The sequence below is a fragment of the Staurois parvus genome, unplaced genomic scaffold (genome assembly GCF_062004578.1).
Source record: "Staurois parvus isolate SC_StPar_1 unplaced genomic scaffold, SC_StPar_1.0 ptg000070l, whole genome shotgun sequence".
NCBI classification, from domain to species: Eukaryota; Metazoa; Chordata; class Amphibia; order Anura; family Ranidae; genus Staurois; species Staurois parvus.
In genome coordinates, this window is record NW_028317866.1 from 97,501 (window position 1) to 122,586 (window position 25,086).

General features: G+C 40.3%; 1 protein-coding gene across 1 annotated transcript in view; it reads right to left on the reverse strand.

Moving 5' to 3' along the window:
* The window catches only part of LOC149469435 (uncharacterized), a 58,637-nt gene extending 34,295 nt beyond the window's left edge, over positions 1–24,342 (reverse strand). The window contains exons 1-5 of the mRNA XM_089669176.1: positions 24,238–24,342; positions 15,160–15,199; positions 12,435–13,753; positions 11,360–12,305; positions 4,072–4,119 (exon numbers count right to left, since the gene is read on the reverse strand). Of these exons, the coding sequence (XP_089525302.1) occupies positions 4,072–4,119; positions 11,360–12,305; positions 12,435–13,753; positions 15,160–15,199; positions 24,238–24,342 (2,458 nt within the window). The remainder of the gene's footprint in view (positions 1–4,071; positions 4,120–11,359; positions 12,306–12,434; positions 13,754–15,159; positions 15,200–24,237) is intronic.
* Between the last annotated feature and the right edge of the window lie 744 nt (positions 24,343–25,086).

Consider the following 25,086-nt stretch of genomic DNA (forward strand, 5'->3'; position numbering starts at 1 on the left):
CTGGTCATGTGACATGGTAAAAGGCCAATCACAGCTGCCTTTTACCACATGGTCAGCTGGGCCCAATCACAACTGAGCACAATGTAAATATGCTTGCCGGTTATCGGCAGTACTTTTCTCAAGCTATCACCAGCAACTGTCAAAGGAGACATTTGCACTGATAATCATGGTACTGATAATCAGTGCCCTGATTAACAGTGCAGCCCCAACAGTGCTGCCCAGCTGTACCCAACAGTGCTGCCTAACAGTGCCACAAGTCATTGTCCTTCAGTGCTACCTATAGTGCCAATCAGTGTCCATCATTGCCGCATATCAGTGCCTCCTCATCAATGCCTACCAGTGCCGTCTCATCAGTGCCACCTAATCAGTGCTCAATATTGCTGCCTATCAATGTCCATTAGTGCTGCCCATCAGTGCTGCTTCATCAATGCACATCAGTTAAGGAGAAAAATTACCTGTTTGCAAAATTTTATAATAGAAACAAAGAACATTCAAAATGTTTGCTCTTTTTTCGTTTATAGTGCAAAAAATGCAAAACCCAGTGGTGATTAAATGCCTCCAAAAAAGCTCAATTTGTGTGAAAAAGAAAAATTATAAAAATTTCAAACGGGTACAGTGTTGCATGACCGCGCAATTGTTATTCAAAGTGAAACAACGCTGACAGCTGAAAATTGGCCTGCACAGGAAGGGGGTAAAAGTGCCCAGTAGGCAAGTGGTTAAAAATGTATGCCAAGTCAACAACTTTTCTTTTAGCTAAAATAAAAACCCGTCAGGTTTTTACTGATATCCAGGAAATTTTCCCTCATTTCCTGTCTTTCCGCTAATGGTTTCACTAGACAGAAAGTGAGGAATCAGCTGCAACTTTTAATAGTTTTTTTTCTTTTGCATGCTTTAGTACTTCATATAAACTTGTGCAAAACACAAAATAGCAACACAGTACAGATACACAATTTATAGAAATAAACATCTGACAGGGGTTCTAACATTATCCTGCTGTATTTAAAAAAAGCCTTTTAATTTCCGTCTGTGTTATTGTTGAAGAGCTTTCCCCTTACTTAGTGTTCTTTCACATGGGCAACCTTGGGGGGGGGGGGGGCTAAAAACAGGAAGCTAAGCCATTTTTAAACCACTGCATTTTTAACTCGGGCTGTAGAGTTTGACAGACAGTGCTGCTTGTCAAAATCTTTAATCGAGATCAATGAGTTTGTACTGCAACTACAAGGCAAATGCTTGGCTTACAGTTGGTCCCAAAAAAATTTAAAATTCCTGTTCAGCAGTTGTAAAAAAGAGAAAGAGAAATGTAATCTTCTTGTTGAATGTTGATGTTAAACAAGAATTGGAGAGATAGGAAATGTTAGTAGTTAAAATTGCTTTCTATTTGCATTTGTAATTGTATACAAAAAAGACAGTTTACAAATAATAATTAAATTAAAAAAAAGGTAAAAAGCACGATAAAACTTCCCTAAATACACACCCCACCCCTCAAAAAAATAACCCTCTAAATAAAAAAAGCAAAAATATGCTTAAGCAGCGTAGCGGGATTGAGTAAGAATTTCCACGTCTGCAAAGTGTTGGTGAAATTGTCAATTTAGTGCCATCATCAATTTATCCCAAATTCGAGTTGATCATAAGCCTTTATGTTTCAATTGTAACAGTGTTTCAGACTCTTGAATTCAAAGGAAACATGTACTGAAAGAAATATGGATGCCGCCATTGAGGACCTTGCTTTCTAAAAATGCCAATTACTTGGCTATAAAGTGATCCATGCTTCAGTACTTTTTAAGTCATAGATGCAGAACAAGTTTGCAAATCAGGAAAGCTAGTGCTTAAAAGCAGGGCTTTCCCCCCCCCCCCTCTAAAAACAGGTGCAGGTACTCCCCCCTTCCAAGTCACCCCTTGTCTCTGGCCCCTACCTACCTCTGAGAGCTGTCCCTTGGTTCCACCCCCTACCCACCTCAAAGTACTGCCCCTTTTACAGAATCGGGTATCATTTTGCCATGTTAAGTAATTTGTATGGAATTTATAAGACAGTAAAACAGACCAACAATAGATTCAACCCATCAACAATAGACCCCCATCAACAACAATAGATCTTCCAGCAGCCAGAAACAACAGACCCCTCCCTCAACAGGAGATCCTTTCAAGCAACAACTTACCTCCCAGCAACATAACCCCCCCACAGCATCAATAGACCCACTCACAACAATAGATCATCAGGAGCCAGCAACAATAGGCCCTCCAGCAGACCCCAGCAGCTCTAGCCATTACATACTTTCAGCGCCGAAAATGCGTTCCTGCTGAAAAAAAAGCCCTGGCTAAAAGAATTGAAGCTAGAGACAGCCAGGACAGGACATGAAAAATGGCATCCTCCATATTTTTCTCAGTAGATGTTTCTTTTAGGACTTCTGCTAGCATTGTCGAAGATTTCATAACCAGATGTTAAGTTTTTCTTTTTTCAGGATCTGAACTGTTTTCCATCCCAGCACATACTGTATATATACGCTTTTTTTTTTTTTTTTTTTTTACGATAGAAAATAACAGCAAATGTAGACTAAAGTGGAATAGCAATTTATTATAAGGCTACATTCACATGGCCGTACCATAGCCATAAAATTTTACCGATTAGGCAAGGAACAAAATTTCCTGTGTCACCAGTAAAGAGATCTGTTTTTCCAAAGCATAAAAAATTGTCATGTTCTTCTTAATGGTTTATGTATACATATGTATGTCATCAGACGCAGATGTTTGATTATGGATCTGAACACAGTGCATGTTTACGCACATGTGTGAATGTCTCCATTGAAAACAATGCAGCCGTGTTCAGAGCCATAAGGGCTCGTTCACACTAGGCTGTTTTGCCAACGCTTGCCAAACGCCCCTATAGCGTTTGGCAAGCGTTGGTCCGGCGTTTGCGGAGCGTTTTTTAACGCTCGGCAAACGCTCCGCAAACGCCGCATGCGCGGTTTAGCGGCGGTTGCTAGGCATTTGCCGAGCGTTAATAACGCCCCACAAACGCCTATAATGCAGTTTGAGTGGTGTTACCGCTCCGCAAACGCCCCGCAACCGCGTCGCAACCGCACCGCAAACGCCGGGCATTTGCGGAGCGGCACCATAGACGAGAATAGGAGGCTTCAAAGCCTCCTGACTCGTCCAGAGGCGTCCGTTTTGCCGCGACGCAACGCAAACGCTCCCGTTAGAACAGCACCATGTGCTGTAATGTGCAGAATTGGCAGAGGCGTTTGGGAAGCGGTAAAAACGCTTCCCAAACGCCTCTCTGCCGCCTGCACACAAGGCTAGTGTGAACGTAGCCTAAAATAAACAGTTGTAGATGTGTTGTTTTCCTTTTTTCTTGAAACGTGGCATCATCCATATTTTTCTCAGTAGAGGTTTCCTTTAGGACTTATTCAAGTATGGTGGAAATTTTTTTTACCAGATGTTAAAGCTTTTCCTTATTCAGAATCTCGATTGTTTTTCTCATCAGTACATATATACCGTATATAATGGATATAGAAGACAATCTAATCATTGTAACATCCATACAATGTCTTGTCAGCATTAGTAGAAGGAATAGGTGAGAAAAATCTGATCATTGAAAATTTAAATTAATTGCGTCAGCGAACAATCCAGTTCAATTGCAAGATCGTATATCATAACTGCCCGTATGGAAGAAAAATATAATTGAAATATATTTTAAAAATATTCTTCCCAAATATATTGACATATATTTGAAATGCTACAATTTTGGCCATATTCAATATATTTCAGTATATTTGAAATGTATTTTTAAAAATAGTTTTCATGCACTTTATAATAACTCATTTCAACATACTATATATATATATATATATATATATATATATATATATATATATATATATATATACACACATATACATACACACATATACATACACACACACACATATATATATATGTTTTTTTATTAAAGATATTGAAATTGTAGCATTTCAAATATATGTCAATATATATATTTGGGAAGAATATTTTTAAAATATATTTCAAATATATTTTTCTTGTGGGCGATACTGTGCTTTTATCATAATGCCTTACCTCCTTGGTGATGAGGAAATCCAAGATCCGTTTGATTTCCAGATATATCTAAGCAAGGTAGAACAGAATAAAAGGTACAAGAAGTAACAAAAACATATTTTTCCTTGTTCATTTCTGATGTGACAGCCACATTAAACATATTTGCATGTTGAACACAAATATGGTTTATAGCACTAAGGCCTCATGCACAAAGGACGTGAAAAAAAAAAAAACAACAAAAAAAAACTAGAAGCTGTCCTCCTGGCAGCAGCATTTTCGCAGAAAAAACACCTGACACTTGTAGATGTATCTAATGCTTTTACAATCATCAAGCGCTTGGGTATTAATTTCATTAGCCAGAATAATTTAATCTGGCCAATTAAATGAATTAATGATCAAGCGCTAAACATGCCTAGCGTTTAGCCACGTCAAGCGTTTTTCTGCCAAAACGCTGCTGCTCCTGGACGCACTGGCCTTTATCGAGCTGGTAAACGCTACTGCTAATAAAAGCTTCTAAAATTATGTGTGCATGGACACATAGGATAACATGGAGGGCCGTTTGGAAGCAGTAAAAAAAAAAAAAAAAAAAAAATTCCTGATGCCCCTAAAAGTGGCTGCAAAAACGTCCTTTGTGCATGAAGCCTAAAAAGCTGCCTTTAAACTTGCCGAAAAACCTTCTGCATCCAAAAATGATGGGAGTGTTGGATTCCCGATACCCCCGCTGCACCCGGTGTTTCCTTTTGACAGTCCTATATCATTACAGGTCACAGTAGTAGTATAGGGGCTGGTGTGGAAAGAACAAAAAGAGGGATCAGGCATTTGACACTCCTGGAAGTGTTTGATGCAGAAGATTCTTCAGGAGCTTGAAGGCAGTTGCAGTCTTCTTCCTCCGCTGTAGATGGTGGCCAACCAAAGCGGCATCACAGCCTGGAGAGGAAGTCAATGGAAACTCTCTGTGGTTTCCTGTTCACTGGAAGCAGCTGTCCAGTTGGCTACGCTGCATCCAGATGACCTTTGGTGGCCATCCTTGGGTCTGCATACTCTTATAAGTTCCTGCCCCCATGTTTTGGCTCGCATTTTGCGAAGTGGCTAGAATAGGGAAAGAGCACCCGCATGTCAGGGTAAGTGAAAGCAGCAAGGAAAGGTTTCTGATGAGTAGGGACAAGCTAGAGACTCGCAAACCTGTACTGTGGCCTCCCTTTTTGGACCAGGCAGGCCACATTTCTGCCCTCTGAAGACAGACGCCGTCTGTGCATCTTTACCTGCTACCCCTCTGACCAGAACTGAATTGTGAGTGTTACCCTTAGTGGTGTTCTCCTGCTGGGGTTGTCTGTAGTTCGTGTTTTCTGCAATACAAGTGCTGAGTTTATCTGCAATTAGACCGTCTTTCCTGCTAATTCCACTGTACCCACCCACAAGCTTAGCTCTGCAGAGAGGACTTTTAAGTTGAATAATTTAGAGACAGAGTTGCTTTTAAAAGGAAATATCAGTTTCATTAAAAAAATGTAGTACAAACTGTTGCACAAGGGGGGGGTGTATCCTGACATAACGTGCATTCATCCTCTCTCGTTACTCAATGCTAGGTCTGACGACACACCAAAAACTATCTGATGGCAGCCCAGACTTGTGGCTTCCAGTTGTGACTTTTAATTTCCTTCCTTTTGCACCCCTCTGCTATTTCTATTTGCCCTACAAGTGGCTCCCTCTGTGCTGGACTTCTGGGTTGGGTTTGATGACACATTTGTGGTGTCTTTGGGACTTTAAGCACTCTGTTGAGCTTTGCCTGACCCCTTGATTATTACTGATCCCTTATAGCTCTTAGATGGCTCCCCTGTGGTGGCTGAGATGCCAAAGGAAAGGAGCAGACACACACCAGCAATGGACTATATGGAGGGTGGGGGGGATGTACACAATAGTGCAAAACAGTCAAGGAGAGGGGTAAAAGGGTAGCAGCTAGGTTGGAGAGGTTTGCTCATGGGAACAGTAAAGAGAAGGCCTATAGAATGGATTAATCTGTAATTTTATCTGCACTCCCTATCTCTACTCTAAAGCTGATAAATTGATTTCAATCCAATATATCATATTGGCTGTGTTTAGCATGCCCACCTTCAATATACTGCGAGTAAGGGGTGGACAGGAGGGGCGGCTGCCCTGGGTGAAATGGTTTATTGCAGGAATAGAGGCACCTGTGCGGAGTTCCTTCTGTTACAAAGCTGACAGGAGTAGTGAGAGCAGCATCGCTACTCTCGTCAGCCCAGTACTGAGAGCAATGAGGAGAGAGCTGGGAGGTGCGGGTTGTGTACCCCCTAAACTCGCATATCATGAACGGAAGTGGGGGGGTCACACAGTTTTGCATCTTTTTGCCCTGGGCACTGGATGACCTTGTCCAGACACTGGAACAGTCACAGGGGGAGTAGAAGAATATGTACTGAAAGATGTTGGCATGGCAATACAAAAGTGTTGTTTTTCTATTGCTTTATTAAAAGACACAGATGGAAGCAATTAGTGGAGAAATTACTTTTGTCTAGACAGGATTTGAGTCAATTAACAAATTTCAAATTTGGAAAGTAGAATAAGCGATGCCAAGGATGCAGTGCAATCTTTAAGCACGGAATGCATTGTCATAAATTACATTCAAGTGCAAATACAGCAAATTGGATGATATTCCAACCAATTATTAGAATTGTTGGGGTTCCAGAGAAAACCCACATGTAAACCCTTTACTTGTAAAACAACCAATTCAGTTTAAAATAGAAATGAAAGGCAAAAACGTGTGCATGTATATAAAAAAATCATTAGAAATACTTTTTTTTTTTTTTTTTTAATAGGTGATCACAATCTCTGTTCTCAGCTGAATAAGGGGCATAGAGAGGTGAGGGTGGAGAAATAGCAGGACACTGATCTTCTCAGTGATTGGCTGTCCAGTGGGGCATATTTTCACAAGTCTGATCATTGGAGGACAGACAGGCTGTTCCCAGTACAGCCAGAAAATGGACCATGCTGGGATGTGTGTGCGCTCATGCCTACTGTGGTGAGTTTTAAATAGGAAAGCAAGTGGACTGGCAGAATCACCAGGTATTTCTCACATAGGAAGCAATATAAAGAGAACAGGATACTCTTTAACATAAGTACATAATACAACAGACACATACAAGTGAATATGAACTGTTGGGGTATCATTCTGTAAAGCGGGGCAAAGTAGTGGAATTTATTGAAAAATAGCTTCTTTCTGTATTTGGGAAAGGCACTTTCACCCCTTTTGCAGTTGAGGGCTAATCGGGTTTGAACTCATCACCTCCACCTGGAGGATTGTAAAGACTGATCTTAACTTTACTAGGTAATCAATGTGCCAGAGATAAGATCTTGCAGAAAGGGAGGAGGGTTAGAGAACAGTATACAGGTGAAAAATTAGAATATCGTGCAAAAGTTCATTTATTTCAGTAATGCAACTTAAAAGGTGAAACTAGTATATGAGATAGACTCATTACATGCAAAGCAAGATAGTTCAAGCCGTGATTTGTCATAATTATGATGATTATGGCTTACAGCTCATGAAACCCACAAATACACAATCTCAGAAAATTTAGAATATTGTGAAAAGGTGCAATATTCTAGTCTCAAACTGTCCCACTCTAATCAGCTAATTAAGCCATAACACCTGCAAAGGGTTCCTGAGCCTTTAAATGGTCTCTCAGTCTGGTTCAGTAGGAATCACAATCATGGGAAAGACTGCTGACCTGACAGTTGTGCAGAAAACCATCATTGACACCCTCCATAAGGAGAGAAAGCCTCGAAAGGTAATTGCAAAAGAAGTTGGATGTTTCCAAAGTGCTGTATCAAAGCACATTAATAGAAAGTTATGTGAAAGAGAAAAGTGTGGAATAAAAAAGGTGCACAAGCAGCAGGGATGACTGCAGCCTGGAGAGGATTGTAAGGAAAATGCCATTCAAAAGTGTTGGGGACTTTCACAAGGAGTGGACTGAGGCTGGAGTCAGTGCATCAAGAGCCACCACACACAGACGGATCCTGGACATGGGCTTCAAATGTCATATTCCTCTTGTCAAGCCACTCCTAAACAACAAACAACGTCAGAAGCGTCTTACCTGGGCTGAAGAAAAACAGACCTGGTCTGTTGCTCAGTGGTCCAAAGTCCTCTTTTCTGATGAGAGCAACTTTTGCATCTCATTTGGAAACCAAGGACCCAGAGTATGGAGGAATGGAGAGGCACACACTGCAAGATGCTTTAAGTCTAGTGTGAAGTTTCCACAGTCTGCGTTGATGTGGGGAGCCATGTCATCTGCTGGTGTTTGTCCACTGTGCTTCATTAAGTCCAGGGTCAACGCAGCCGTCTACCAGGAGATTTTGGAGCACTTCATGCTTCCTTCCACAGACGAGCTTTATGGGGATGCGGACTTCATTTTCCAGCAGGACTTGGCACCTGCCCACACTGCCAAAAGCACCAAAACCTGGTTCAATGACCGAGGGATTACTGTGCTTGATTGGCCAGCAAACTCGCCTGACCTGAACCCCATAGAGAATCTATGGAGCATTGCCAAGAGAAAGATGAGAGACATGAGACCGAACAATGCAGAAGAGCTGAAGGCCGCTATTGAAGCATCCTGGTCTTCCATAACACCTCAGCAGTGCCACAGGCTAATAGCTTCCATGCCACGCTGCATTGAGGCAGTAATTGCTGCAAAAGGGGCCCAAACCAAGTACTGAGTACATATGCATGCTTATACTTTTCAGAGGTCCGATATTGTTCTATGTACAATCCTTGTTTTATTGATTGCATGTAATATTCTAATTTTCTGAGATTGTGGATTTGGGGTTTTCATGAGCTGTAAGCCATAATCATCACAATTATTACAAATCACAGCTTGAACTATCTTGCTTTGCATGTAATGAGTCTCTCTCATATATTAGTTTCACCTTTTAAGTTGCATTACTGAAATAAATGAACTTTTGCACGATATTCTAATTTTCCGAGTTTCAACTGTAGGAGAAGCAAAGATTGAATTGTACCAAGACTTTCCTAAGATGTCCAAAATAAATGGGCCAAGTTTCAGAAACTGCCGCATACTAGATTCTATCTAGCATGACAGAAACTAGCTGATTAAACTTTGGATTGATAGAAATAAAAAGCATTTATGATGGTTCCCTGTTGGGACAATTCTATTAAAAGGGAGGAAATACAATTTTTTCTCTGGCTACAAGCAGCTGTAAATCACAGAAACTGCAATATATGGCTGCAGCTTTTCAATTATCAATTCCATTATAACTGGGCACACTGGCTCCGGGTTTGGCAGCACTCCACAAAATGGGGACACTCCTTGGAAAATGGAAGGAAAATCCACATTAATACTGTCCAATGAGCATGCCAAACAAACTTCCAAGAGTCCAAAATGATATTGATAAAACTGGTTCATAGCAGAAAAAAAGTCAGTGTGTTTTGAGAACCAAAAGAGACTTTTCTCTGATATTAAACAATTTTATCTCCTGTATGTTTGTTTAGCGCTCTCATTGGACTGTGTTCAGATAATGGTATGTTTGGTGTTGCTAAGGTATACTGATTATTCATTTGTATTTCCTATAGGATCCAAGGAGTATGAGATGCTAGCACGTTGACTTTAGAAAAAATCATTTACTGAAGTAATGGCTACATTAATTCAGAGCTTTAATTTTGTCCTCAGGATTCTGAGAGAAGACTTCAATGTTGAAAGCATTTTTTTTTTCAACTTTAGATCTGCTAATTGTCTCTTCTAATGTTATTCTATCAATTCACTAGGTTGATTGTGTGGCCAGGGGACTAACAGACCATTTGTCACTGGTAATCATAGGAAGAAGTCTACACTTGGAAATTAAATCAGTTTTGGAAAATGTAGATAATAAAAACTAACTGAATGGAATCAATCATGAATAACTCTAATGCAGGGGTTCCCACTGTATCAATAACAGCCTCAAAGAATAATTGAGAATTTTTTTGTCCATATTGAACTCATTTACTTCACAGAGCAGGTCTCTGGGAAGGTTCTGGATGTACCCGCTGTTGTCAGGCCATGGGAGATCTTATGTATTTTCTTTGAAATGACATTGAGGTGTTGTATATCAGATTATCATCTTCAAAACAAATACTGTATGCAGTTCATTAAATTTTGGGCATCTAGTTTTGGCATCTAGAAAGTTAAGATATGCTGACATTGGGATTTAGCAGAAATTACCCAAAAAGGGACCTTGCCTCATTTGCTCACAGTAGGTGAATGGATATCAACAGTTAAAAAGGAACTCCAATATACAGTAGTTACTCTACACCCCCTAAACTCTCCTGGTACTTTTTTAAATCCATATACACCTACATTTAGACCAGGCATTACATCACCAGGACTCCCTCTTCTTCTGGTGACAGCAGCAGATGGCCATTCTTCCAGGACTGAATAGCATTCACGTAATGGTATGCGAGTGCCACTCACCACTGAAATACTGTAACACCAGCCTGCATGGAGTATGTATGAATGACAGGCTTGGATCACAGAATATGGGCAAAATGACAGTTGTTCCACCCTGAAGAGGACAGCCTGTGATTGACCACAGAAGAGTAGGTAGAACATGTTTTTTTTTTTTATAACAGAGGGCGGGGAATCTGAAACTGGATTTTTTTTTTTTTTTTTTTTTTTTTTTTTTAAACAAGAGGGTGGGGAAACTGAATACATTTCAATATTTTTGGTTAGTGCCAAATAATATATTTTTATAATTGAGGAGAAGAAAGGAAAAAGTAAAGCAAAGAGGGGGAGGGGTGCTCTCTTTTTTTTTTTAGTATGTTGTAAGATATTGGGTTGGTTTGTTGTATTAATAGAAAAAAAATAAAATATGGAATGTAAAAAAAGTTGCCATTTTATTTGTAAAAAGTTGGTTTTCATTCTGCAGCCGGGATGGATTTATAAAACAGCCCAGAAATAAAAATATTGCCAACTACAGAACATTCTAAGAGTTTTCTGTTCACATGATTGGCATACTATGTTTCACAGCAGTTTTTTTTTCTTAAAACACATTTGTGAGCGTTATTGTAATTCTAGGATGCATACCCCCCTGGCACTTTTTATTTGGGAAGTTAGTGGAATTGCTTCTATTGGTATATACAAAACAGAAGCTAAGATTCTGCAATGAAGCAAAAAGTCATTGCAATGTATTTAAATAGCACTGAACATGTTTTCTCAAACAAACCAGTAAAAAACATAAAATTCACATCCATCTCTTGGCCAAAATTTACATTGCTGCAACCAAGCACCAAAAATAATTATGGACTACTTACCAAAGACATCACTCCTTGGCTGTTCACTTTCTTGGTTCAGATCAACATTAATTGCATGACTTACATTAGTTTGTACTGTACTTTTACTATGGCCAGCAGTGGTCAATTTGGTATTTTTTAAAACCACTTCCTCTAGAGATGGGTGTGAGTTGTTGGATGGTGAAAATGGTAGAGGTACGGGAAAGCTCATCTGTACTTGAGTAGAGGAAGATTTGTGTGGCATGGCTGCACTTGTTACAGGTTTTTTAGTTGTTTTATTGTCATGAACTGAATAACGTGTGCTATGATTTACCAACCAATGACCAACCCATCCTATGACCTTTGTAAATAATTCTGTAGACTTGTATTCCTCAGTTGGTAAAGTTTTATTTTCTGTGACTGTTGAAACTTTTTTTCTTTTGACATCGCTTTCCTCTTCCGTTTCTGTAACTTGGAGTGAGCTCTTGAAAAGCTTGGGCTGAACTACAAATCTTGGTTGAGATGTAGTAGACATGTCCTTAGGGACCCCCTCTTGACCCGAGACCAGCACTTTGCTCTTTGGAGGAGAGCCACCAACTGTCCTTTTAGCTGCTGGTAAATTTGTTGAGTAGCTGCTGCCAAGAATATTTCTATGAAAGCCCAGCACAGCACTTGCAGTTCTAGCTATCTGTAAATTATATTCAGGATGTAGAGTACTAAATGACACAGGCTGGAGCACCTGAGATTTTTCTTGAGGTTCAGTGACAGTCTGGCTACCAAGGTCCTTGCTTAATGACTTGATTTTTGGTAATAAGGTCTGAGGCATTAGAAATGAAGTACCTCCTTGACTTGTTGGAAATTTCCCACCAGGTAAAGACATCAACTGACCCTCTGAATTAAGAGGAGCTGCTGTTGAGGTTTCTGTTGTGTGCCTGTCATCTGTAAATACATGTTTCATACTTTCAGCAGTTTTAAAAGCAGGTGGAGAAGGATTTTGCCAACTCAGTGGCGAGACTGAGGTAGCTTTTTCTAGATGTGATTCTATATATAACGTGTCTAATACAGTTTTAGGAGCCTCAGTTATTTGATCTGTGTTGACATGTAAGGTCATAGGTAATTTAGATCTTTTGACAACACTTGCAACATAATTCGGAGGGAACTCTGTCTGGTGAGTTACACTAACTGATGGTGTCATCATAAACTGTCCTTCACTGAAACTAAAGATTTTAGTGAACTCTGCAAAAGGAGCAGTACTAAAATGTGTGGGAACTTGAATATTATTTGTTACACTGAATTGGTCTGCCCTATCATGCTCAGTATGAGATATTCCAACATTTGGGGTTTTTGGAAGCTTTGCAGTATAGGGTATATTTATAGGAGTAGCCTTATGTGGCTCAGCAACATGTGCAGTACCATAATGCTCAGTCATTGGAAGATCAGCAAGATAGGTTGTGCTGAAATGGGGAGTAACATGTAGCTCTGAATCATTAACTTCACTAAAATATGGTGTCACAGCAATCTCAATATGTGCTGCACTCTGCACTGGTGTTTTAGATAGAGAGAGGGTTTTTGCCAATATCCAGTCTGGCTGAGATGTAGTTTCCCACTGGCCCACATAACTTGGCTGTAGGTCTTCTGTGATCTCTATATCTTTTTGTGTGTCTTCATCCATAACAGAAAAATGTGAGGATGGTGGCTGAACAACCTTAGATGGCGGAGAGGAAACCTGTACTAATGTGCTTGGAACATCCTTTGGGAGGTTAATTGCAAAAGTGCCTGCAGTTAAATAGGGAGTAACATGTAGAGGTGGCTGGGGACTAGCAGTTACAGCTTCATGTTTTTGGTCATGGTAAGCTGCAGAAACCTTAGTGCTAATATAAGGCAAATTGCTAGTAGACAACGCTGAAGGCAGTGAAGAATATTCTGGACGTACATATGGTGGCGGGACTTCAAGTACTGAATTTACAAGTGTTTCAGTCACAGACTTGATTGGCTTTAATGAACAATTACATAAATGGGCATTTAAACCAGCAGCAGGGTCATCAAAGATGTAGTATTGTCCTTCAAAATACTTGAGTGAACCAGTATGTGGAAATGTCCGCCATAGAAGGATAACATTGACAGCAAGGGCCCGAGCAGCAAAAACATGCATAGGCTTGTTCCAGCAAGCAGACACAATAGTGGTTTCAACAGATGATGAAATCCTTTCAAAAATTATTTCGTCATGGTTATCATCACAGTTTGTATTTGTTTGAAATCTTTCTATGTAGATTACAATGTGTTTTCCTGGTGCAGCTACAATGGTCCAGTTACACCACAAATTTACATCAACTTGCCCAAAAAAAACAGGAGGGGAAAATGTGCCAAAATCTTTGCTGAACTGGACATGACAGCTCTTTGCTGCCACAAACGCACGCACTGAAGTTGACCCAAATCCTAAAATAAATAAAAATTAAAAAACACAAAATATAGATAGAAGAAAAAAAAAAAAAAAAAAAAGACCAAACCTATGTAATTACTAACAACTTAAAGAAAACTAATATATAAGCATTTTGTTAGGAACTAAAGGCAAATACAGTACAAAATTATCACTTGCTCCAGTTCTATAATAATGAAAAAAATAATACTTCATATTTAAGTGGCCCTTCCCTTACTAAATGCACTAGACATTATTGCACTCTTCCCTTCCTCAATCAAAAATTAAAAAAAAAAAAACCCCAACCTTTTGTTTCTTGTTATTCCTGCCCACCCCATGGCCACCTTTTTTGCTTAGACAAGAATGAGGTCTTTTCCACTCTGAAGCCTCCTGGTAAATGCGTGCATTACATACCCCAGGATGCTTCAGGTTACATACAGCGACCAAAGGAGAATGTATCTGGTGGTGCTTCATCAGGGTGTTGGGCTGCCTATTCTAGGAAGAGACAGATAGCTCCTGATGACCTTAGAAACAAAGATGCCAGCTCAGGTCCTGAGGTGTGCTAGTGGACATATAGCAGGACAATGTTGAATTTGCTGGGCAGTGATGTGAATTGTGCATAACACCAGCAAATGAGGTAAGAGGGGGGGAAAAAAAAAGCACAAGGCAGAAGTTGTTCTTTAAAAACACATTGCTTACATAAATTGGTGCCTGTAACAAATCATGTTTTAAAAATGTGCCTTGTTGGACAAAAAACATGCAAAACAGTTATTTCACTCCCTCTTACACTCTCTCCTTTTCAAAAGATCAGCAACAGGGAAATCCACAGATGAAACCAGTGACAAGACCTTTGCTTGCCCATTTTGACCAGAGAATAGATGTAATAACATGAACACAATTATTCACAAGAAAACATCTTTCTAGTTTCAATATTTAGTCCAGGGGAATGGTTCTAATGATGGTTCACCAGCTAAAGCAAACAAATATGTATAATTATGACCACACTTATAGTGGATCATACAATATATGTCATACAATCATGCCTTTTCATTGTTCGTTAAGAACCTTGTTTTTGTATTTGTGATTGGTTAAAAATTGATTGCATTTGTTTCCTGCAAGATACAAGAGGGAAAATGCCGAAATCCCTGTAGCCCCATGCCATAACAACTGTAGGGGATTGTCAATACCAAGGACGTTCAGCTGGGCTCCTCAGCTGTCCAGGAGACTCAACTTCAGCTAAGTGTTTTATTTGCTTATGTAACTCCTGTAATTAACATAGATGTGGTTTCTGAACACTTTTAGCATATTGCTAATATTCTTAAAATATTTCATATCAGAAGACAGATTTTGTTTAATTCCAGCTTTACTTCCACAGTATCAATATAACTGGCAGATCGCTGTTACATTGTATAATATGAAGTCTTACCTACATGGACTTGGTTTTCACTTTCAAAAGTCTGGATTCCCTTTAAGGAAAGAATATCTATTTAGTAACAAAATGTGTTATATACACAACAAATGCAGTCATTATGAATCCTTTGATTTCTCTGCTGTTCAGTGAATGGTATGTCAAGTCCAAAAAGGCTAAACACCACAGATGTCTTCACTAGGATGAGGTGGTTTATTCTGAACCAAGCCCAACAAAATACAATTCGATTTGTAGATTAGAAAGAACAGTGTTATAGGTTGGCGTGACTTGTGATAAGATAAACATGCATTCGAATAAACCTTTTCTATGAAAAAAGGCTGCCAATGTGGACCTCCTTTTTGAAATGCTAGTTAGTTGGCTATTTTATTGACCCTTCAGCAGGCTTTGACTGGCCCGCCAGAAGACTTTAAAACCCTCCAGTGGGCAGTTAGACTGAGGCAGCAGTGCAGTAGACAGTAGAGAGGGAGCATTGTGTGAGCCGCTGCTGAGGTAAGAAAAGTCATTGAATATCAATATATGAAAATAATCTCTAATAGCCATAGTATTTTATTTTTTTTTGCTGCATCCTACTGATACCAATGCTGGCACCAAAGCTGTGTGTTTCAGGTTTCCCGAATACTGATCCTATTGGTTTAATTCCAATCACTGACACCAGTCCGGGGGGGGGGGGGTTATTATTGTGTGTACTAACACCCGTGTTGGGGGTTATTGTTGTGTCCACCAACACCAATTTTGAGCTTTTATTAATGGGTCTACCGACAACAGATGTTGGGGGTTATTTTGCCAACTGGACACCAATGTTGGGGGTTATTAATGCATCTACAGGAACAAATACTGGGGTTTATTGTTGCTGCTAACCTATTCTATTCCTATTTTCTCTTCAGTGCATTTCTGAAACATGTTGGTGTCCCTTTTGGGTGCCGTTTGCACCATACTGCCCTATTTCTTCTTTGATGGGATAGTCACCTACCTTTTGTCTTTGAGAGTGGCGATACACTTTTCCTAGCCTGAGGCCTGCCCACTCACATATTCCCAGCCTGAGACGTTACCCGGAATAAAGAAACTTCAAGTCACATGTTTTCTTTCAATAAGTTTTTATTAGATTTTTCATAAGAAAGAAAAGATGAGAAACATACAAAGTATGAACATTCGGTGTGTACAGTGTCCATATGATTTCATAACATAGGCTGTATACAGTATATGCAAAATAGGCTCCAGAATACAGACAAAACAAGGTACATTCCAACAACTCATGTAGACAGAAACAAAGTCCCTGGTGGGTATTCTAGACAATTCAAGTAAACATAGAACTGATAAGTTTCTTGTGAAAGATGCATATATAGTCCAGTTGCATTTTAAACACTAATGCAGAACTCAGGTACATTCACCAGTACATCATCCTTGCATGATAGACAATAACATGAAATCCTGACAGAAGTCTCTAGTGCAGAAAACCATACCTCCATTACTTGACTTCCTGACAGTCTCGTGCAGAACACTCAATAGCATCACCATGATTGCTGCCCTCTTCCCAGACTTCTACACTACAATTACAATCTTTTTTCACAGGTGGTTCACACTTGCGTGTTCCCTGCACACACGGGATGCTCCTACTTAGGCCCTGAGACCATCCTAAACCAAGCCACAGTACCTGCTAGAAGGTCCTGGAGGTGGCAAGGTTTCTCCATCTGTCCCCATTGTGTCTTCCACTGACCTCCCCCGGCATTTCATCCCGGCAGAGGTGGTCTCTCTCTCTCTCCCCCCAACACAGCACTACATCTTGAGATCAGAGGTGCCCAGCTCCACTGGGCCCAAGCTACCATATAAACGGGCACTAACTCTGCCTACTACATCACCAATGGAGGGGCAACAATTGAAGGGCACCAACACCTGCCAACAAACATAGCAAAGCAAATTAGGACAAGGTGCCATGCTACAAACCATATATTTTATTGATCATTCAACACATTTTTTTTAGTGTCTTCAAGTTGTCCCTCCTAAACATTTTCAGCTGTTGGGAATTTTTTTTTTTTTTTTTATACCTGCTGCCACCAATTGTGGGGACTATTTGTACACATACTTTAACGAATGACAAGGTTTATTTTTAAGCCAACTGATACCAAATAGAACAGATTTTGCACTTTCAACCAGCAATGTAAGGGACACACATACTTCTGACCCTTGTACCCTGTACAATATGTTGTATGTTATATATTCCTCCAACAGCGACAAAAGACTGCTCCATCTACTGTATCCTCTCTTTATGGTTTTAATGTCTCAGTTGCCCAGGGGAAAAGAGAGATGTGGATAAACGATACTCAAAAAATGGCAGCAAAAATTCCCCTAGTGCCATCTTGTAATAGAACCATCTTACAGTACCTTTAACTTCTGCCACAGGCCAGTCCTGTTTTGGTAGGCCAGATGGAGTCTTCAGCCCCCTCACAGGCTAGTAGTGGATCTTTAGGCCGAGGCCAGCAATTGACTAAGCAATAGTCGTCTTCTGGTTCAGTTTCCTTCACCAGGCAACGGGCCAGAGAAGCATCAAGTTGATCTCTCTGGACTCACACACCCTCTTCAGACAGCAGGACTGGGAGGCAAGGCTGTACCCCCTTCACACACATTCTCCCCAGGCGAACCCTGGGAGGGAAGGACCTTTCTTGAAGTTCTCAATTTATTCCATTACCCAGTCCATATCACTGGCATAAACTCCTCTGATTGGAGAGGGTGAAAAAATATTCTTAACCCAAAATAATGTATCTTTTCATTTCTACTGGAAAATACTCCCTAGAAGCAAGCAGAAGTGAACAATGTCCTGGGCTTGGGAAAAACGTCAACCTAGATAAAGGTCAAAGGGCCACTTCACTCGAATATTGGAAGAATGATGATTGTTTTTTTTTTTTGCATGCTAGTCTTGAATATCAAAAACGAGTAGGTTACTAGAGTCACAAAAATTCTCGTAAGACAGAATACAACTACACGCGACGATGTAATGTATTGTATTCTTTTGTTTCCGAGCATGCGTGGTCTTGGTCATTCAATTTTGTACCGAAGAATACTGTACAGAATAAACAAAAATCGTTCATTTTGTTATCTTATGAGAAAAATTTTCTTGCTTGTCCCTTCGGATAATTTCACATGAACTGTCATGATTGGCTCTCGAAAGCTGCGTACTAATGATCAGATTATCGTAAGATCGCTCTGAACACTTTTTTCGTCCAATTTTCTCATCTTGTGTACTAGGCATTAGGGAGGATAACTGAGGCACTTATCTTCTGTGGGCATGTCTCGAAACCCAGGGAGTTGTGAGAAATAAAGTTAAGGGACTCTGCACCTACATCTGAGCATAATGGACACTCTGCTACACTCCATCCCACTTGAACTTGCTGTCACTAGCAAGTTTTCAGACTATTCAAATTCATCATGAACATAGGAAGTGGTGCAAGAGAGGGACATAGTGCAGTAATGTCTTTATTAAAATGGCACACATAAAAACACATAATAGTAATGCACACAAGTGCAGAAATGGAAGGCACACATATGGGTAAGCTGTGTCCTCAATGGCTGTATAACATCGCAGGTGTGAAGTCTGTACAGCCACCAAAGGGGTGCAGATCTTGCCGCTAACACAATAAAACATCATTATGCAGATATGGAGATTCTGCCAGAGGATGGCTACATGCCACTTGCTCTTACGACTTTCTGATTATTGCAAAAGACCATGGGAATACATTTGGCGAATAGGACTTCCCCTTCATCAGCTTTCAAGAGCCCCTCCGGGATGTATAAGGAGCCCGAAAGATTAACTGTTTAATGACCTCATAATAGCAATAAACAGAAACTTGGTATAGAATGTCCACAAATCGAGTCATGGGGTTATGATGATTGTGTATGAAATACTGTATATAGAAATGACAAATCGTGATTTTTTTAAATCACGTGACGTTAATCATAAGGACTATAGGGGGACCCAAATCTTCTAGCGATTTATATGCAAATTATATACGATTTAAAATAATTCATGTTTTACCTGTGTATGGGCAACATTCCGCTAAATCAATTGGTCCTTGTTATTTCTTTATATACTGTATTTCATAAACAATCATGATAAACTTATAGGACTAGATTTGTGGACATTCTATACCAAATTTCAATTTATTGCTATTAGGGGGTCATGAAACGGTTAATCTCTCAGGCTCCTTATACAACCTGGTGGGGCTGCTGGAAGACAGGCTAATGAATAGGAAGTCCTATCCTTCGAAACACATTCCCAAGGTCCTTTGCAGTCCTCAGCAATTGGGAAGGAGAGAAACAGACTTGTTACCATCCTGTGGCAGCATCTTTACATCTGCATACTGGTGTCTTAGCACTCATTCACAAGTGTGTTGATTATGAAGAATGAAGCAATGCTCATTAACATGCCTATAGCATTTATGCCGTGTTATTTTATATGGTTTGTTGTGTTTTTGAAGCATTCAAAAAGCGTCAAGACTGCTTGATAAATGCCCATGAAATGTTGGTTTTCTAGTAAGTAGCACATAAAGGGGAAGTGATGTTTATGAAATGATCTACTTTGAGGCATGGTCAGACTGTGGTGCGATTGCAGACATTTTTGTGATTTCTTGGCAAGATGGATTCATATATTTCAATCTCTTGACACTTGGCTTGGTCCAGCTTAACTTTGCTGAAACCAAAAGCTTTGCCACTGGCAATAATGCTCAGCAACCTCCACTGCCTCTCCCACAATGCCCAGCTGACACTTTTTAAATGTTTCACCAACATGCCAAAAATGCTAGGTGTTAAGGTGCAGTTACAGAACTTTTTCAATTAAAATCAATAGGAGGTGGTTGACAAGCATTGATGCTTCATGAAAGCTATGTGCTGAATAATTTTTAACAAAACAAAAGGCTACCACTCCTGTGTGTACAGCACTGTGGAGTTCCCATAGTAAAATTCATGGCAGGCATTAAAAAGTGGTTATAAGGCTTTCAAAATGCTGAATAAATGCTGCTTAAACACATGGTATTCACGAACATGTGAATGGGCCCTTACTGTGTCAGTAGTGAGGTCTTCCTCCCTGCACCAGCTGTACAGACCCCACACCTGTGATGTTATACAGCCATTGAGGACACAGCTTAACCATATGTGCACCCTCCATTTCTGTACTTGTGAGTGCAATATTTGTGTGTTTTTGTGTGTGGTATTTGAATAAAGATGTTTCTGTATCTCTCTTGCTTCCTTTTCTGCTTTTCTATATTCCAGCTCTCTCTTGGATCCCCAGTCCTGTCTTAGGGTGGCAGCAGACCAAATAGCCAGTGATCATTTTTTTAATGCTTTATGAACAACACTATATCTGGGATGTTTATAATGTTAATATTGTTCATTTAATGAGCATTGTTTGTGCAAAGATGATGTCTGTATTTAGATGAGACATGACCTCTTGTTGCTATCTTTGGGTGTAAGGGTTGACAGAAATGTATAATTCCCCCTATGCATAAAGGGGAATTGCAGATTATCATGATCTGGACATCAAGCACTTTGTGCCAATATCTTCTTGTTACTCAATTCATCCTGCATCTCCTGAAGTTAAGTCTCAGGGGTTGGGTCTTGGCTCTAGCTTTCAGGAGATGAGTCAATGCAACGAAGCATGGACCTGAGCTGGGTAACCATTAGGCGGAGTAATATTGTCAGGATCCTTGGCTTTTTATGGGAGTCCTTGGCATTTCCTAGGAGTCTTCGAGATAACGGTACAATAGCATTTTTCCAAGGCTCCTCCTTTCTGGATACTGGGGATGGGCATGCCTGAAATGGGCTATTCTAGGACAACGCCAGGGATTTGCAATTATATTTGCTGGTGTGCACCTGAACATCAGATTAACACTCTGTCCCCAGTTCGAAGGCCAAGTCTGACACTTCTAACTTTCAATGTTCTACCCATTACCAGTATCTAGGCCCCATTCACTCCTAGCATAGGTGGAAAGTGCATTTTTCATAAAACTTAAAATGAACTGTCCCCAAAGAAGCTCCTGCACCTTTTCAGGCATAGAACTTTGCTTGTCTGGCTGCGTCTGGGGTGCCATTACTACTCAAATGGCACTGCAAGCATGACTTATCTTTCATGAGTTTTTTGCATGTACCCTGAATGACAGATGTGGATGTAGGCAGGTGTGACAGTAGCTTTCAACTTTGACCCACATTCATGGCCATTAGAAACACTCTCTGACTAACATGAACATTCTGTCAGGTCCTAAATGTCTATGTTCATCATGTAACCCCTTCAGTACTGTCTCCCTAAGTTTCTCAGGGAGTAACAGTTGCTATTTTTCTTCCAGCTCATTTGAGGGGCCCCATCAGTAGACTCTTTATGGACTAAACAGGCTTCTTTCAAAGAGTCTGCGGCTAGTAAAATCTCTGGGTGGCCTCCTTTCAAGGCTTTCAAAATCAGTCTGCAGAGTGGCCCATCTGCTTGTTCTTTCTTCAATCCTCTCTTGGAAAAGGTTGGCAAGCCCCCATCTCTAACTTTTAATTGCAGTAGAACCTTGAGACACCAGCAGCAGATTCCAATGACCTCAACCCCTGCTGCCCCTCTAGCTTTACATGCTATTCCTTGACACAAAGCTTGAACTCCTTATGGTTCTAATTGAGTTCACTCTTCCTTGGAAGCCTCCGAGTCGTAGAGTCTTCTTGATAAAGCATCAGTGTCCCTATTCATAACTCCAGAATGTTTTTTTTAGGCTGAAACAGAACCCAGACAGGGCCACCAACCATTGGATGACCTGTAACATCCAGATTGGTTGTAGTAAGGATAAAATGAGTGAGTTGTTGTCAGTCTTAACTGCATATTCTGCCTCATACAGGTACTCTTTCAACTTGTCCACAACTGCCCACTTCAAGGCCAACAATTTTAAATAATGAGTAGGATATTTTATCTCAGACAGGGTAAGACTTCAGCTCACATAACTGGTCTCAGAAATCCATCATGCTAGCACTGATGTGTCGTTCATAGGGCTTGGCTGGATCAGCATAGCCAAATACTGCAGCATTGGTCAAACTCAATCTCAGCTGAAGGAAAGCCTATTCACATTGGTTGGACCATTCTCACACTATGGGCTCCAGGGACTTTTTCAGCGCTTGGGTGGATGAGCTCTTTTTGAAGTCTTGTGCTCTTCTTCAGCCCACAAGGACTTGGTGAAGCTTGGACTATCTTTGCAAAGTCCTTCCCGTAGTAGGAACAGAACCCCCAAAAAAATCTTAACTTATTCACATTGCGGGGTCTGGCCCAGGTAGTCACAGCTCCCAATTTCTTGGGGTCAGTAGCCATTCTCTCTCAAGAGGCAATATGATCAAGATAAGTAATCGATGGCTGATAGAATTGGCACCGTCAAGTGCTAAAATGTTGCAGGTGCCCAGGTCAACGTTGGCACTTGAGTGGCAAATGAAAATAGTCTTTTCTCAGTCTTCAGGATGCATGGGGATCTTATGGTATCCACTCTGCAGAACCAAACACACTGAACCATTTAGCCCGCTATATCATAATTGCTTGTCCTCTTGCAAATTAATGCGATGCTAAGTGCTCTTTGCATATTCCATGTCTAAATTGTTTTTAGAGAACACATTTTGCCAGTTTAAAAACTGTGCTTTGGCCAATTCTTTCAATTCCAGTGTCTGGAACTGATCGAAGAACTTTAGTGGCTCCTCCCAACAAATCATATGGTGTAAGGGGTGTAGCAGGATTCACTTGCTCCATCATCACTACTGCTAGAAGTTTTACAATGGCCAGTAGCAAATTTGGTAAAGGGTTTTTGACACTGAGCCAAACACGATTTATGGTCCTGCTAGAAGTTTTGTTTGATCAACTTAATCTGTCTTAATCTGGTTGTAGTGTGTGGTTTAATATGAAATGTGTAAGCTCTGTAGAGAGAGTGCACTGTGTTCAGTACGACCTTGGCGCTGATCTGACAGGGGTATTCTAGTGTAACAGCTTCCTCGGTGTATTGTTGAGACAGTGTCTCTGAAGATGCCCCAACTCAATCAGCATGGGGATGGTGACCTTTCTTGTTATGGCCACCTCTGTGGCAATGTTTGCCTTCATCACAAGTGGAGCTGAGCCATTTCTTTTGTCAATTTCTGGATGGTCACCTCTGATTACGCCATCCATTTGTTTGCAGGTGGGTCCATTGATTTCCCACCTACCACAGACATGGGTCTGTCTGAACCGAAACATCTCTGCTCCTAATACACTATGGCCACTTATTATTATTATACAGGATTTATATAGCGCCAACAGTTTGTACAACTTAAAATTGGGGTTGCTTCTAAGTTTCTTTTGAAAAGGTTTTTTACTTTGTTGAATAACAGTCCATCTACAAATTGTTAATTTAGCCATCCATCATCACCCCAGCCAGATCATCCTACTTGGCCCCTTTCTCTACAGTGTATCCCTGCTGCTATTTCTTGAAATTCCAGTGCATATTGCAGAATGGATTCTCCTGCTCTCTGCCGATGACGTAGGCCCTAAGGTCCCCTAATGTTACCACTTGGCTATACATCACTTCTAAGTGGTTAAAGGGAATCCTGGTCTTCTGCTGTGCCGTGTTAAACTTCTTGTTTTTTCCTCTAGGGAGTTAATGGCCAGTTCTGCCTGCAGTACCCCATATGGTCAGATAAAGCCCCGCAACCTCCTGACCAAATCACTCAAGTCCTTACCTGGCCCTGTGTATTTGGGTAATTGTTTTGGCTGGAATCCTACCAGAATTAAGGGGGTCATTATTGTAGGGGCACTGCAAAATAATACAAAACATACTGTATTATAAATGCAGCAATATTGTTTTGGCTTTGCGCATGCGGCTTCCGAGCATAGTCTCTATACTCTATAACAGAGGGTCTAGGTAGCGGCTGAATGTAAATGAGGGGTGGCAAGTGGTATGTGCTGCTGGGGAGGGAGACATTAAACCAAACCTTTTTCTTTGCCCTGCATGGTTAAAGTAAAGGTTTTCTTTATGCCCATCCTAATTTTGACCCATTTTCAGATCATTTTAATGACCCCATGTCAAATCTATATCAGATATAAGCACTCACATTGTTGTCACCATCATCCTCCAGACTCCCAGTGAAAACTTCATCAGTTTGTTGTCCCAGCACAAGGAAAACAAGGACCTGACATACCACCAGGCATGGTATCATTGCGAAGATCCTCAGCGTTCGTCACAAAAAAAAGCTAAAATGTATTAAAGAAAATTTATATTATAACTTGCTCTATGCATGCTTTGTGGATGTAAACAGAGTGGTAAAAGTCATCTCAATATACAAGTCTAGTTTTAGAAAGCTGGTTTATTAATATACTGCAAATAGTCTGTGTTGTGTCCTTTATTACAGGATATTGGATTACATTCAAAAATAAATAAGGAAGAGAGGCACACCACTTCCATGGTTACCAACCATTTTTTTTTTTTTTTACTGGCAGGAATTCCAAAAAAATGTGGTCTGTGTAAAAATTTTACAGACACTTCTGTGGCAGCATCCGATGGTTTATTGTGATAATACAGTATGGTCTTATTAACAGGATTGCTAAAGTATTAGTAACACAGTTGTGATTTTGTGTGAAGCATTGTCTGGTCAGGCCTTTTCTTTTCCGGAATGACTGTTTCCCGACTACAAAACTAGGTTCATAGAACATGGGGGATGATTTACCAAAAGCTGTTTTACTTGGAAAGTGAATGTTCAATTAATTTAGTGAATACATTGAAGCTCTGTTCAGTATAAATAACCATGAGTGAAATAATAAAAAAAAAACAAAAAAAAAAAAACTAGATTTAGCTTCGGATTGGAAGATTAAAATGAATCCAGTTTCCATTTTGTCACTAAGCTCTGTGAACAGTCTCTGATGCTTCAGTAAGTCTGTAGACAGGGCCTGAACAAGGTACCCAC